The sequence below is a fragment of the Sapajus apella genome, unplaced genomic scaffold, assembly GCF_009761245.1.
Source record: "Sapajus apella isolate SASKATOON/1434 unplaced genomic scaffold, GSC_monkey_1.0 scaffold147, whole genome shotgun sequence".
NCBI lineage: Eukaryota > Metazoa > Chordata > Mammalia > Primates > Cebidae > Sapajus > Sapajus apella.
Window position 1 is genome coordinate 1116465 of NW_022437087.1, and position 13625 is coordinate 1130089.

At 52.2% G+C, this 13625-nt stretch overlaps 1 protein-coding gene across 3 annotated transcripts in view; it reads left to right on the forward strand.

Moving 5' to 3' along the window:
* The first annotated feature begins 2405 nt into the window (after nt 1-2405).
* The window catches only part of TM6SF1 (transmembrane 6 superfamily member 1), a 28316-nt gene continuing 17096 nt past the window's right edge, over nt 2406-13625 (forward strand). The window contains exons 1-3 of one of the 3 annotated variants that reach the window (XM_032264786.1): nt 2406-2550; nt 7475-7578; nt 11225-11322. In XM_032264786.1, coding sequence (XP_032120677.1) covers nt 2459-2550; nt 7475-7578; nt 11225-11322 — 294 coding nt within the window. In that variant the 5' untranslated portion in view covers nt 2406-2458. The remainder of the gene's footprint in view (nt 2551-7474; nt 7579-11224; nt 11323-13625) is intronic. The other 2 variants (XM_032264787.1, XM_032264788.1) reach the window with 2 other exon arrangements.

Genomic DNA, 13625 nt, shown 5'->3' on the forward strand with positions numbered 1-13625 from the left:
AAAAAAAAAAAAAAAAAAAAGAGGAGAAAACAAAAAGAAAATAAGACACTCAGGACCAGGGAGCACATTTCTAAATTGGAAGATACCTGAGCATGTGTCTCGGTTGAGGGGAAGGATCCAGGGCAGCCAGAGGGGTTCACTTATCCCAAAGGCCAGGAAGGTTCCTGTGAAAAAGTCTTCCCAACTACAAGCATTCTGACCACTCACATTTTCAGCATTAAGAGAGAAATTATTGTCAACAGAAAAATCATGTAATCCCCAATATGTATATCACAATACCTTGAAACTTTGCCATGTCACTTGAGTCCCTTGTGGGCTCTGAGGGAGCAGCTCTGAGAAGGTGAGACTGATGCAACAAGGTTGGGTGGTGATGGAAGGGATGGGCTGGCTTGAGAGCCTGGCGGGGAGAAGATCAGAGGTGTAGGAGGAGGTGTCTCTTGTCATGGAGGCAGCAGGAATTTAAGGAGAGTGGTGACAGTTAGGGTGGAAGAGGGTGATGTCCAGGTAACAGGTGAGGACATCTCTTGAAGAAACTATGAATATGTCACAGTGTGGGCCAAGGCTTTGCACTCAGAGTTGGAGAAGCCTTCAAGAAGAACTAGGACAAGGGATTAGGAAAACTGGCTTTTGAAAAGTGAAGTGGCCCTGGAGCAGGCCATAGCCTCCTTGGGCTCATTTTCCTCATGTCTAAAATGAGCCAAATGGTCTTTTAGAGGCTGGATGTGGTGGCTCACTTTGGGAGGCCAGGACTTTCGGAGGCCGAGGAGGGAAGATCACTTGAGCCCAGGAGTTTGAGGCCAGCCTGGGCAACATAGCGAGACCCTGCCTCTACAAAGAAGAGGTGGTACTAGACTGCAGTCCCAGCAGCTAGGAAGGCTGAGCTGGGAGGATGGCTTGAGCTGGGGAAGTGGGGCTGCAGTGAGCCCTGATATCTCTACTGCCTCCAGCCTGGTTTGCAGAGTGAGACTCTGCAAAAAAAAAAATAAAAAATAGACTGGCACAGTGGCTCATGCCTGTAATTCTGGCACTTTGGGAGGCTGAGGCGGTGGATCACCTAAGGTGGGGAGTTCAAGACCAGCCTGGCTAACATGGTGAAACCCCGTCTCTACTAAAAATACAATAAATTAGCCAGGCATGGTAGCGCGTGCCTGTAATCCCAGTTACTCTGGAGGCTGAAGCAGGAAAATTGCTTCAACCCAGGAGGCAGAGGTTGTGGTGAGACAAGATCGCACCACCGCACTCCAGCCTGAGTGACAGAGGGAGACTCCATCTCAAAATAAATATAAAGTAAAATAAAAATAAATCCCTCAAACAACAATAACAACAACACGTAAATGGTCTCTTAAATTCCCTGGAAGTTGTAAGGACAGTAAGTACATGCCAGTACCTCCCTCGGTCGCTTAAGCTGTTCTCCGCCTGGAACTCACAGCCCTTCAGAACGCCAGCTGCAGCGGTCAGCACGGCACTTGGCACACTATATTTTCCATACCAATAAGCATCTATCATTTGGAGGGAGAGGCTTGTCTTCCAGTCTTTGTACCCTATAGGGCCCAGTGCAGGCTGGCTGGTGGCAACCTGGCCTCCAGGAATACTTCCTGGAATAGCAATGAATGGCGCTCTAGTCTCTTAGAAAGTCTTGGCATTCATGTCCATTTCAATTAAAAAAAAAAAAAAAGAGATGGTCTAGTGAGCAATGCAGGATAACGCGGTTCCTAGGTATGAACTCAGTTAACCCCACAGTCACATTATGAAGTGGGTTATCCCCATTTCCCAGATAAGGGAAAAGACAGAGAGATTAAGTAACTTGACCAAGGTCAACAGCTGGTGAGTGGGGAGCCCGGGTTTAGAAACCGGATTCCGGCTCTGTGCCTGTGCTGTGCCTGCTGCCCGCGGATGGCTGCTGGGGCGGAGAGGTTCGGAGGTTTCAGGGGCATTTTGTCCTTTCCCACCTCTGGGGCGTGGGCTCCCCCTGGACGATCCCGCGGGTCCTTCCTGCTCTGACACCCCCGGGTCTGGCTCCACTTCCCCCAGCCCGCAGCTCAGCCGCGCGCCTCTCCAGCTCGTCGATGACCGGCTCCCGGCCGTAACCCCGGCCCTCCCTCGGAGCGCGCGCCGCCAGGGGCATCTGTCCCTTCGCGGGGGTGTCGCCGCCCCTCGGCGCCGCCAAGCGCTGGCCACTGAGCCCTGGCGCCCCTGGCAGGAGCACGGCGAGGACGCCTCCCCGGACTGCACCGCCGCCCTGCGCACCCGGGGCGGCGCTGCGGGGCGCGGGGGTCGGCTGCGGGCCGGGCGGGCGCGCGGAGCAGACACAGCTGAGGGGACGCCGCTGAGGGCGCGGCGCGGGGTGCGCGGCCCGGGCGCCTCGAAGGGCCAGTGGCGAGGGGGCGCGGGCGCCGCCGGAAGCTGGGGCGGGGCGCCCGGCGGGATGCGGTGAAGGGCGAGCGGCGAGGCAGCGGCGATGAGCGCCTCTGCGGCCACCGGGGTCTTCGTGCTGTCCCTCTCGGCCATCCCGGTCACCTATGTCTTCAACCACCTGGCGGCCCAGCATGAGTGAGTGAGCGGGCGCGGCGGGGGTCGCGCCGAGGGGCGGCGGGAGTTGGCTCCGCGCGGCGGGAGCCTAGCAACTTTTCCGAGGGGGCTGGGGCCGTCCGCCGCCGGGCAGAGGTTGGCGGCTGCAGGGGCTCCCCGCGCCCGGCCAGACGAGGGGACGCCCCAGGGGTCACACGAGCCGGGTCCTGGAGCCGGGCCCTGACGTGCCCAGGCTGGCGCAGTTCGGGATGTGGTGCCAGCACCGCGCCAGGTGCCCGGGGTCACAGGGGTCAATACAGCCATGCCCCTGCCCTGGAGGGGCACAGGAGCCGGTGGGGAGCGGAACGCACACGGACACTACGAGCCTGGCCGCGTCAGCTAGTGTGTGCTTTGTTCTTTTTGCATCTCACGGGAACGTTTCCATGTATGGACTCTCGCATACTTATCATTTCTTATTAATTTTAGAAACTGTTGTGAATGACTAGCAGAAATAGTCCGGAACCAACAGGCAGAGACGTGGGTTCCAGGCCTGGCTTTGGCACTGACCGTGTGATCTGGCCTCAGTTTTCCGGTCTGTCAAGTGGACTTTGTGTGCGTCCTATTGTAAGGCTCCACGGAGACCTGCTTGTGAAGGGGCCTTGTGAATGGAGAAATGCTTCCCAGTGCCTGCGCTGGGGTAGGATGGGGACAGGCAGCAGAGGGAGAGCACTTCAATGCAAAGGAAATGGGTGGGGCTGACGGAGGGGGACAGGGCTTGGGTTCGAAGCCCTGCCTCCCCCTCCTCTGCAGGGATCACTAACTAACCTTCAGCAGCAGGCAGCTAAAGGCCTGAGGGTCGGGGGTCGTTGGGACAGGCGCCAGCCTCTGTGCCTGCTGGCTGGTGTCTGGAGGGAGGAGGAAGTAACCTGCTATGTTTCTCAGCCGTTGGTGCTAAGGAAATTGCATCAGTCTGCAGGCTGCAAACCCCCTTCGGCTGGTCAGGCCACAGAGTGTCTGTATGTAGGGTAGTAACTTCCTCCTCTCTAGCTGCCAGGCCACCTGATCCAGGCAGCACCCACTGAGTGCTCACCAGGCACTGGCAGTGTCTGCCCTTGGTCGGACCCAGCCTCTGGAGGCATCTCCTGGAGGCAGCCGCTCTGGGCCACTGAATATTACATGCCTATCAATATAGTGCATGGGGACCCTGTGCTCCTAAAAATAGCATTATGGACAGATCAGTGAATATATATTGAGTGCCTACTGTGTGCCTGGTACTGTTCCAAGTGTTGGTGACATAGCTATGAACAAGCCAGAAGAGGTTGTGGAGATAGGTATTGAGACAGACATCAACAAGTATATCAACATAGATAGTGACATGCTATGAATAACATAGGGTGACTGGGGACGCAGCTGGTGGCCAGGAAAGGCTTCTAGGAGGAGGTGACACTTGGGCTTTGGGAAGACTGGGAATGGAGCCTGTCAGGCAGGGAAACAGAGCGGTGCAGGGGAAGGAAGTGGATGGGTGTAGTAGGTATTTTGGAGGGTGAACAGATGGGGCTTACTAAAGGGGGTTGCATGGCAGCAAAGAGAGGATTTGAGGATGAGCCCTAGGTTTTGGCCTCAGCCACTGGGAAGATGGTGATGACATTTACTGAATGCAGACCGAATTATGTATTGCTGTGCACGATGGAGCGCATTGCCAAGCACTACAGCGTTTTGAATAATTAGCGTCAGCCATTCTTCCTGTCCTGCAGGTTAAAACCCCAGTGACCTTTGATTCCTCTCTCTTCTTTCTCCACTCCCTCCTACTATCCCCTTCCCCACAAGTCCTGGGGCTCTAGTTTCTGTTCCCCACTTTCTGTTCTCCCTGGCATTGGCCCTGTCTGACCTGGACTGTGGTAAAGGCTCCCGTGCGAGTCCCCTCCCCAAGTCCCCTGCGTGTTCCTCGGCTCGGCTCGGCCCGGCCCCAGCCCACACACTAGTGCTCCCGCTACACCAGCCTGCCTTTGCTCCGTGAAGACTCCTCCTCCTCTCCGGCCTCTAGCCCGGACTCCTGCTGCTCCCTGACTGGGATGCTGCCTTCCTCCTACTGCAGACTGCTGAAGCCACACCTGGACTTTATGGCTCACTTGTACCTTTTGCAGATCCTCCCTGTTTCTCCTTTGAGCTCCCTCAGTGCCTTGTTTGCACCTTTCTCCCGAGAGCTACTTCCCTGTGGTCAGAACTTACCTGCCCTGGCTGTAACTCACTTCTGTACTATCCTGCCCAGGCCCGCGCCGTGTACATCGTAGGTACTCAGGTATGCTTGACTTTGTTGAGTTTCCTTCCCACCAAACCTTTTATGCCACTCTGAAAACCAGAAAAAGCAAATTAGATTGAGAGGTAAGAAAAGGATTGAGTGTGTTCTGTCTCCCTGTTTCACTGAGAGACACACACTGCTCACACTAATCCATGCAGGTCCCCTCTCAGTAGGTGTCCATTCACAGAAGGGTATCAGCATTCTCTCCCACCCAAGGCTAGCAACTGTCTCATCCTGGGGTTAGTGGCAGCCCGTACCTGTCCCCGAGTCCCTACAGGACCTCTTTCTCCCTGTGGTGAGCAGGTCCTGCACTTGGCTGTTGTAGGAGGGTCTCTGGGGACAGTGCCAAGAGTCAGAGACGATCTGCTGCTCCACTTTCCTTTCATTCTTCCCCCCTCCCCTGGAGCTGAGAGCATGAGAGGATGCTGTGAACCAGTTTACACTACTCTCTCCTGCTCCAGAAGAGCACTAGCCACGCCATCCTGCTGGCAGTGAGTGAGTGCAGGAGTGAGGACAGGAGTTGTCACCTGACCACCACCTGACTCAGGCTGTTCACCATTAAAATGTCTGTCAGCTGACCCAGCATAATCACCTCACGGGATTCTTCAGCCCAGCATCACACTCTTGACTCACATCGGCTTCCTCCTTCTTTAGCTCATCCCCATAGGAGGAGCCTGGAGCATCCGCTGATGTACAATCACCAGAAACCTCTTATTTTTCAGTTTCTCACCTGACGACGAAACAGCCACCCTCATTCTTTTTTTTTAAATTAAATTAATTTTTTTTTTTTTTTTTTGAGAAAGTCTTGCTCTGTCGCCCAGGCTGGAAGTGGTGTGATCTCGGCTCACTGCAACCATTGATCCCTGGGTTCAAGCGATTCTTCTGCCTCAGCCTCCTGAGTAGCTGGGATTACAGGCATCTGCCACCTCACCCAACTTATATTTTTAGTAGAAATGGAGTTTTGCCATGTTGGCCAGGCTGGTCTTGAACTCCTGACCTCAGGTGATCCACCCGCCTCGACTTCTCAAAAGTGTTGGGATTACAGGTGTGATCCACTATGCCTGGCCTTCTCATTCTTATCATAGAATGAATCCATCTATCATTTATCCATCCATTCACCCATCATCCATCCAGTCATCCCTGATCCATCCAGTCATGCATTATCTATCCATTCACCCCTTATCCATCCATCCATTCATCTGTCTTCCTCCATCATCCATCAGTTCATCTATCATCTATCCATCTATTCACCCATCATCCACCCATTCATTCACCATCCACCATTTATCCCTTCATCTGTCCATCATTTATCCATTCATCGTTCCATCATCCATCCATCCATTCATCCATCATAATCCATCCATCTATCCGTCTATCCATCCATTCATCATCTATTTGTTCCCCCATTCCTTCCCTCCTTCTATTCTTCTCTTTCTCTCTCCCAGGGGATGGTGATAGTTATCCAAAGGTCTCAATGTTAGGCTGTGGTGGTGTTGAGGGGTCTCAGCTGAGGAGTGGTGCTTGTAGCTGCTCCAAGCTGAAGAGGTCCTGGTGTAGCAGGCCTTCTGAGTGGGCCAGGCAGTATTTCTTCTAGAATTGGAAGCCCTGTCAGTCCTGGAGGGGTGAGAGGGAGAATATCTCTGCTGGACTGCAGGAGAACTCCTAGGTGGTAGAGCTGAGTCTGTTGAGATAGGTTCCTCCATGGAGGCAGGGACTACTCTTGTTTCTCCAGTCTCCTAGGGCCTGAAACAGTGGCTGCCACATAGGGGTGCACAATACATTTTTTTCCTTGATATGTTTTTGAATTAATTAATAAACAGATAGATGCAATGATGTGCCTTTCCTAGGGTGACACGTTTAGTCAGCAACAAATTGGGTACCAGGATCCTGGTTTCCTGACTGATAACTCTACCAAGCCTCATGCCCTAGTGGTGCCCCACTGGGTAGTGGCCTTGGCCCCTGCTGTCCTTGGTGCCATTCCCTTTTCCTGTAGAACGTCCAGGGGATGTGCAAGCTTCACTTTGGTTCCTGTGGTTAGGAGCTGGATGCTGGTCTGTTGGCCCTGGTTATGGGGTGTTGGGCTGTCTTCATTCTGGCCTCAGGTCTAGCCCAGACTCTTCTCATCCATGGATTTCCTGGCCTCATTCTCTGGTCCATTTGATTATACACATAACATAAGGTTACTTCTTTCTTGTCCCCTGGAAGGCATGTTTAGGTGTAATGCCCGTATGTTCCTTGGAGCTCAGTCTGAGGGTTTCTGACTGGCCCTGAGAGGGAGGTAGCAGAGTCTGTGGTGAGGCCTGTCAGCTGCTGGGGAGCAGGGGTTAGAGGAACGGGTAGGTGGAGGCAGTGGGGCAGCTGCCATCTGTGCAGCAGGGTGGGGTGAAGCAGAGGGAGCTCCAGACATGTCATCTGTGCACATGAGACAGGGTAAGAGGAGAATGAGGGCCTGATGGCTCTGGTCCCTGAAAGTCATGGGCTGCGACCCAGACGGGCCAAAGAGCTGCAGATAAGCTTCACTAACTCTACAGTGCTGGGAGCTGCAGGCGGAGGCAGAATTATGGATGAATTATGCAGCACTAGGAGTGAATGCATTGAAGTCAGGAAATTCCAGGCACCAATGTGTTTATTTTGATAGTGACCACCTCCCTGTTCTGGTCGTTGCAGTTCCTGGACTATTGTGGGGGTTGCTGCCCTCATCCTGTTCCTGGTAGCCCTGCTGGCTCGTGTCCTCGTCAAAAGAAAACCACCCCGGGACCCACTGTTCTATGGTACGTCTCCACAAAGGGAAATCTTTTGTGTCTGATTAATAACACAATACTTTTGGCCCCAGTCACAAACTCCTCCTTGGTTGTGAATACTCAGGGCCCTTTGGTAATGGTGGCTACAAGTGTAGGGGAGTTTCGGGACAATGTGGCCCTCGACTCTGGCTATTGCCCCCCAGGCTGCGGACTCCACCCTCTTCTGGGTGGCATCCTGGTGGAGGGTTACTGCCAGGCCAGGCAGGGCACCCTGTCAACCCCAGCATGCTTTGACCTCTGATCTCTGACTTCTGACCTTGACTCTCATGCTGGCTCTTTCCTGGACTTCCTGTCTTAAGCCTGTTACTTGCAGTCTGCCCCCTCCCCTCACTTAGTGCAAAACTTAACTGTGTGGTACCTGTGCCTGCACATATGCATGAGGAAAATAACAGAACCTGCCATGGAGACAAGCACCTATAACGCATCTTGTATGGCCCTGAGCACTTTAGCAGCAGGCTTTTACCCCATCCTCACCATCCCTGCACTTGAAAGTGAAGAAGCTGGCTTGGAGATGCTAAGAAATGTGGCAAAGGTCGCATGGCTGTTGACCCCCAAAGCCCATGCCCTTCCATTCTGCATGCTGCCCCAGCCAAGCTGCTACTGGCCTTCCAGTGCTTCCTGTGCCAGGCACTTTGCTGGGCATTTTGTTCTGTGGTTTCTGCTTCAGTAATGCTGCATATCAAATGCACCCCAAATCCTACAGCAACAAACATTTATTTTTCTTGCTCACAGGTGTGGGTTGGGGCCACTCTGCATCAGGCTGTGGGTTGGTTTCAGGGCTGTTCTCTATCTCTTTGTTCCTGGACCAGCAGCTCCCAGGGCATGCCCTTCTCATGACAGATACAGAGGCACAGAGGGGCTAGTGGTAAGAAAGCAGTGGCTCTTAAGGCCTTGGCTTGGAGCCACCCACTCTTATTCCCACCCATATTCCACTGGCTGAGACAAGGCATGGGGTGCCTTCTCATAGCTGGTCATCAAGAGCCTAGGGAGCATTCTTTGCCCACAGTGGGCCTTGGCAAAGGTGGGGTGGGAAAGAGGAATTGTGAGTAACTAGTTTCTTCCAATCCACATATAAGAAACTGTGAAGTGGCCAGGCATGGTGGCTCATGCCTGTAATCTCAGCACTTTGGGAGGCCAAGGCAGGTGGGTCATGAGGTCAAGAGATCGAGCCCATCCTGGCCAACATGGTGAGACCCTGTCTTTACTAAAAATACAAAAGTTAGCTAGGCATGGTGGCACGCACCTATAGTTCCAGCTACTTGGGAGGCTGAGGCAGGAGGATAGCTTGAACCCAGGAGTCAGTGGTTGCAGTGAGCCAAGATCATGCCACTACACTCCAGCCTGCCAACAGAGCGAGACTCCATCTCAAAAAAAGAAACTCTGAAGCTTATAGAAATGATATCACTTGCCTAAATTTTTGCAGGCAGGCAGTAGATGAGCTCAGTCCATCTGACTTGAAGGCCCACACCCCTTTTCCTGGCCCTCTCCACTGGCCTGTGCTCTGGCCCCTATGTACCTTTCCAGACGAGTCTCCTGCTGCTATCTGTCCCTCCTGTTCCTCCACACTCCATGGAGCCTATACTAACTGTACTGATGTCTCTCCCTATTCTTCAAGTCTGGGCACCCTCTCTCCTGCACCCTCAGCCTCTGTCCTAGTTTGTTACAGCTTTGAGCACACTGCAGCCTCAGGGTCAGGCCCAAGGCCATACTCCTCACCCACCAGAAGGCAAAGACCATGTCCTTGTCATTGCTAAAACAGTGTCTGACACTTGTGCTGGCATCAGCAATCACTGGCAGATTATGTGCCAAACACTTCCTTTCATGGGAGACGTACTAGGGAGGCTTCTGAAAAATGTGTATCAGGAAGTGGCACTGTCAGTGACAACTGAGCCAAAGCCCCCCCCAGTGGAGGCGTGGGGAAGCCACATCTGCAAGAGAGGGCACATACAGCCTTTTGTTCCTTCTGGGGAGAATGTGAGTGCTGGCCTCCTGGCTGCCAACCCCAGGCAAGGCCGGCTTCCCGTCTCTGTGAATTTCCCACCCCCACACTCCTCTCCATTTTTTTTTCACAGCTTTTCCTATATTCACCATCAGATTTTTCTACTGTCCATGCCCATCTCTTAGTCTAAGGCACCAATTTGTTACAGTTTGAAAATGCAGCTTTGACAAACTAACATGCACTACATTTTATCACCTGCTGTTTAAAAAGCATTATTTCTTACTTGTTGCTAGTAGTTTTAAGCCCATTTAGGAGATACTTACAACCTGAGTGAGATTCTCTGACAAGTACAGCTTTTCTTCTGTCACATTCAATTGTACCCTCTTGTATTCATTTTTAACATCACTAGTCTTTTTTGTAAAAGCCATTGTCACTTGCACATCAGCCACCTGTCTGTCTTTAGGATATGCCGTGTGGAATAGGGTAACCACACTGGACATGCTGAGAGTTAGCCTGCTTGGGAATCATTGAGATGAATCACCCCATCTAAGTCATTGTTTTTTTTTTTTTTTTGAGACAGAGTCTCGCTCTGTCGCCCAGGTTGAAGTGCGGTGGCGCAATCTTGGCTCACTGCAACCTCCGTCTCCCGGGTAGCTGGGACTACAGGTGTGTGCCACCCATGCCCGGCTAATTTTTTGTATTTTTTTTTTTTGAGATGGAGTTTCGCTCTTGTTACCCAGGCTGGAGTGCAATGGCGCGATCTCGGCTCACCGCAACCTCCGCCTCCTGGGTTCAGGCAATTCTCCTGACTCAGCCTCCTGAGTAGCTGGGATTACAGGCACGCGCCATCATGCCCAGCTAATTTTTTGTAGTTTTAGTAGAGACGGGGTTTCACCATGTTGACCAGGATGGTCTTGATCTCTTGACCTCGTGATCCACCTGCCTCAGCCTCCCAAAGTGCTGGGATTACAGGCTTGAGCCACCGCGCCCGGCCCTATTTTTTGTATTTTTTAGTAGAGATGGGGTTTCACTATGTTAGCCAGGATGGTCTCTATCTCCCGACCTCGTGATCCACCCCCCTTGGCCTCCCAAAGTGCTGGGATTACAGGCGTGAGCCACTGTGCCTGGCCTAATTTTTGTATTTTTAGTAGAAACGGGGTCTCACTATGTTGGCCAGGCTGGTCTCAAACTCCTAACCTCAGGTGATCCGCCTGCTTCAGCCTCCCAAGTGCTGGGATTATAGGCTTGAGCCCCCGTGCCTGGCCTGAGTCATTGTCTTAAACTTGGAGGTCACTTCTATGCCCCTTGGCCACTTGGTTAATGGCTTTGCTCCCACTGCCCAGGTGGGATGTGGGTTTGGCTCTGGGCAGCCACTGGTAGGGGAGCGGAGGATGGATGGAGCTGGCCTGCCAGAATCTTCTGTGACTGAGTCGGCGGTGACCATCATTCTCCACTCCTGTGATGAGTGTTCCCTTGATGAGATGGGAGAGCTGCAAACACAGGTGGAGGTCCAGCTGGGTGTGTAGAAGGGGTATTCTGTTAGTCTATCTCGATAATTGTCCACAGCATCTTCTGGAAAACATAAAATTAACATTCCATTATTATTAGCTGATGCCAAGCTTGTAGTCATTGTGTCCTGAGCTATTACTTTTTAAACTGCTGCTTTCTTTGCTCTAGTGTATGCCGTTTTTGGATTTACCAGCGTGGTGAACCTCATCATAGGACTGGAGCAAGATGGAATCATTGACGGGTTCATGACACACTACTTGAGAGAGGTATGGGGGTCATGTAGTGATTATGAGGCTTAAACCAAAGGCCACACACAGATCACATGACTCAGAGACAGACGTCCTCTCGTTTAGTGTGAACAGGTATGATACGCAGGCTTTCATTTCCTGTAATAGCCGGAGGTCGCTTATTCACATGGAAAGTGGAGCAGAAAGGACGGTTAGATCATGGGAGGCAATTCTCTCCAACCTTCAGCTCTCACGGCTTTTCTCACTCATGACTTCACACATGACCTGCTTTTCCTCTTTAATACAAATAAGGTACCTTAAATGAATTTAGTATTTGTGTGTCTGTGAATACATGACTATCTCAGAAACCCCAAAGCAGTCTTAAATTTGTAAAGTACCAAACACACAGGTACTTAATGAAGTCATTTGATTGTGATAGTTGTCACTCTCCACCACACTGCTCAAATTGCAGCTTTAGATAGCTGCCTGGGTACTCAAGAGAGCTAATCCTATTTTCTTATTTTATGGTAGGCTGAACCCAGCCCCAGAGAGGTTAAGTGACTTACTCAAGGTCACATAGGAAATGAGGAGCAGGGCTCAAAGCAGATTCTTCCTCTATGTTCAAATAATGGGGAACTTTGTATGTACGCTGTGGGAGTTTGGGTTTTATCCTGTCTGTGAGAGAAGATTTTGTCAGTGAATAATACAGGCAGCTCTGGGAAGGATGGGCTTGCAGGGAAGGGTCCATGTGATGAGCTGGGCACCAGTCAGGAGGCTTCCTCATGACCAGCAGGGGACCAGCAGGGGCATAAACGTGGCCAAGAAGAGGCAGTGCATGGGAAGTAGAGAGAAGGATGAACTTTAGAGAATTGGAGTGGCCAGAATGAGTTTAAGACTTGGGGACAAGTTGGGGATGATGGAAAGGGTGAGGCCTAAGACGACGTCCTGATTCCTACTTTGGAGTTTGGAAGACTGCAGCTGTTTATATACCAGAGACGGATAAGAGGAGGAATTTAGTTCTGCAAACATTTGTTGAAGGGGACTCTAGGGTCAGAAGACCTGCTCCCAGCAAGCCACAAGATCAGCATGAATTATGAAGGCCAGCCACTGGCTCTGGAAAGCAGGGTCGCCCCTGGCCACCTCTCTGGTCATTGCCAAGGATCTTTTGTCAAAGATCTGGCTTGGTCTCCATGAGTTTGCTATACAGCCAGGATGTCCTCCAGGAGCTCCCTGCTTGATGTGGTAGGGAGATGGCATTGTCCCAGGTGCAGTGACAGAGACTCACTCCAGGCACAGAAGTACACAGAGGAGAAATTAAGTACACAGAGGAGGCATTCTGGAGAGAAGGGACAGTTTGGGCAAAGGCTTGGAGAGGAGAAAGAACATGTGCCTCCTCTGGGGGCACCAATCTGCAGGTGTGAGGCTGAGTTTCTATGGGGAGGTGAAGTTTCAGATGCTGGCAGGGCTTTGCAGGTCTTGAGCTCTAAGGAGCAGTCCTGGCAGACAAAGAAGCCATCTGAGCGCAGTTGGTACCTGAAGGTCTGTGAGGAGAGGGGCTTGCCTATGAGAAGGTAGAGACAGAATAGGGTTGAGGTTGGGACTTGAAAGTCTCTGAAGCGGACTATGGGGGACAGGCAAGAGGCAGAAGGAAAACCTGGGGAGTGGGGGGCCACGGAGCCCAGAGGAGGGAAGTTTCAGGAAGGAGGCGGTTGACGAGAGGGCTGGAGGCTGAGTTGGCAAGGGTGGTAACCACTGGGACAGATGGGGTACCAGAAGGGGGACTGGTGTGTCACTCTGGTGGCAAAGTCTGCAGGGCCAGGCTCTGGGACCCAGCTGTGATATATAGGAGATGGGACTGTGTTCAGCAGGCTGTGAGAAGTTTTGGGAGTTTTAGAGCAGGGGAGCGACATGCCAAAAGCCAGGCCTTGAGAATCTTCATCTGGCAGCAGGAGTGTCGTGGGTTGGAAGGAGGGGAGAGAGGTAGGGGGGCCATTTGGGAATGTAGCCATGGTCCTCTGAGGGACACTGAGGGCTAGACCTAATGCTGTGAAGAAGAGGGAGAATTACCAGGGTGACGTTGTAGCAATAAAATTGATAGATTTGCTGAAAGACTTGACAGGAGAATGAGGAATGAAAAAACGACCCCGTGGTTTTGACCTTGGTAAGTTGAATGGTATCACCATTAATACAGAGAGACCATGGCCAGCGTGGTGGCTCATGCCTGTAATCTCAGTGCTTTGGGAGACAAAGGTGGGAGGATCACTTGAGGCCAGGAGTTTGAGACTGCAGTGAGCAATGATTGCACCACTGCACTCTAGACTGGGTGACAGAGCGAGACCCTG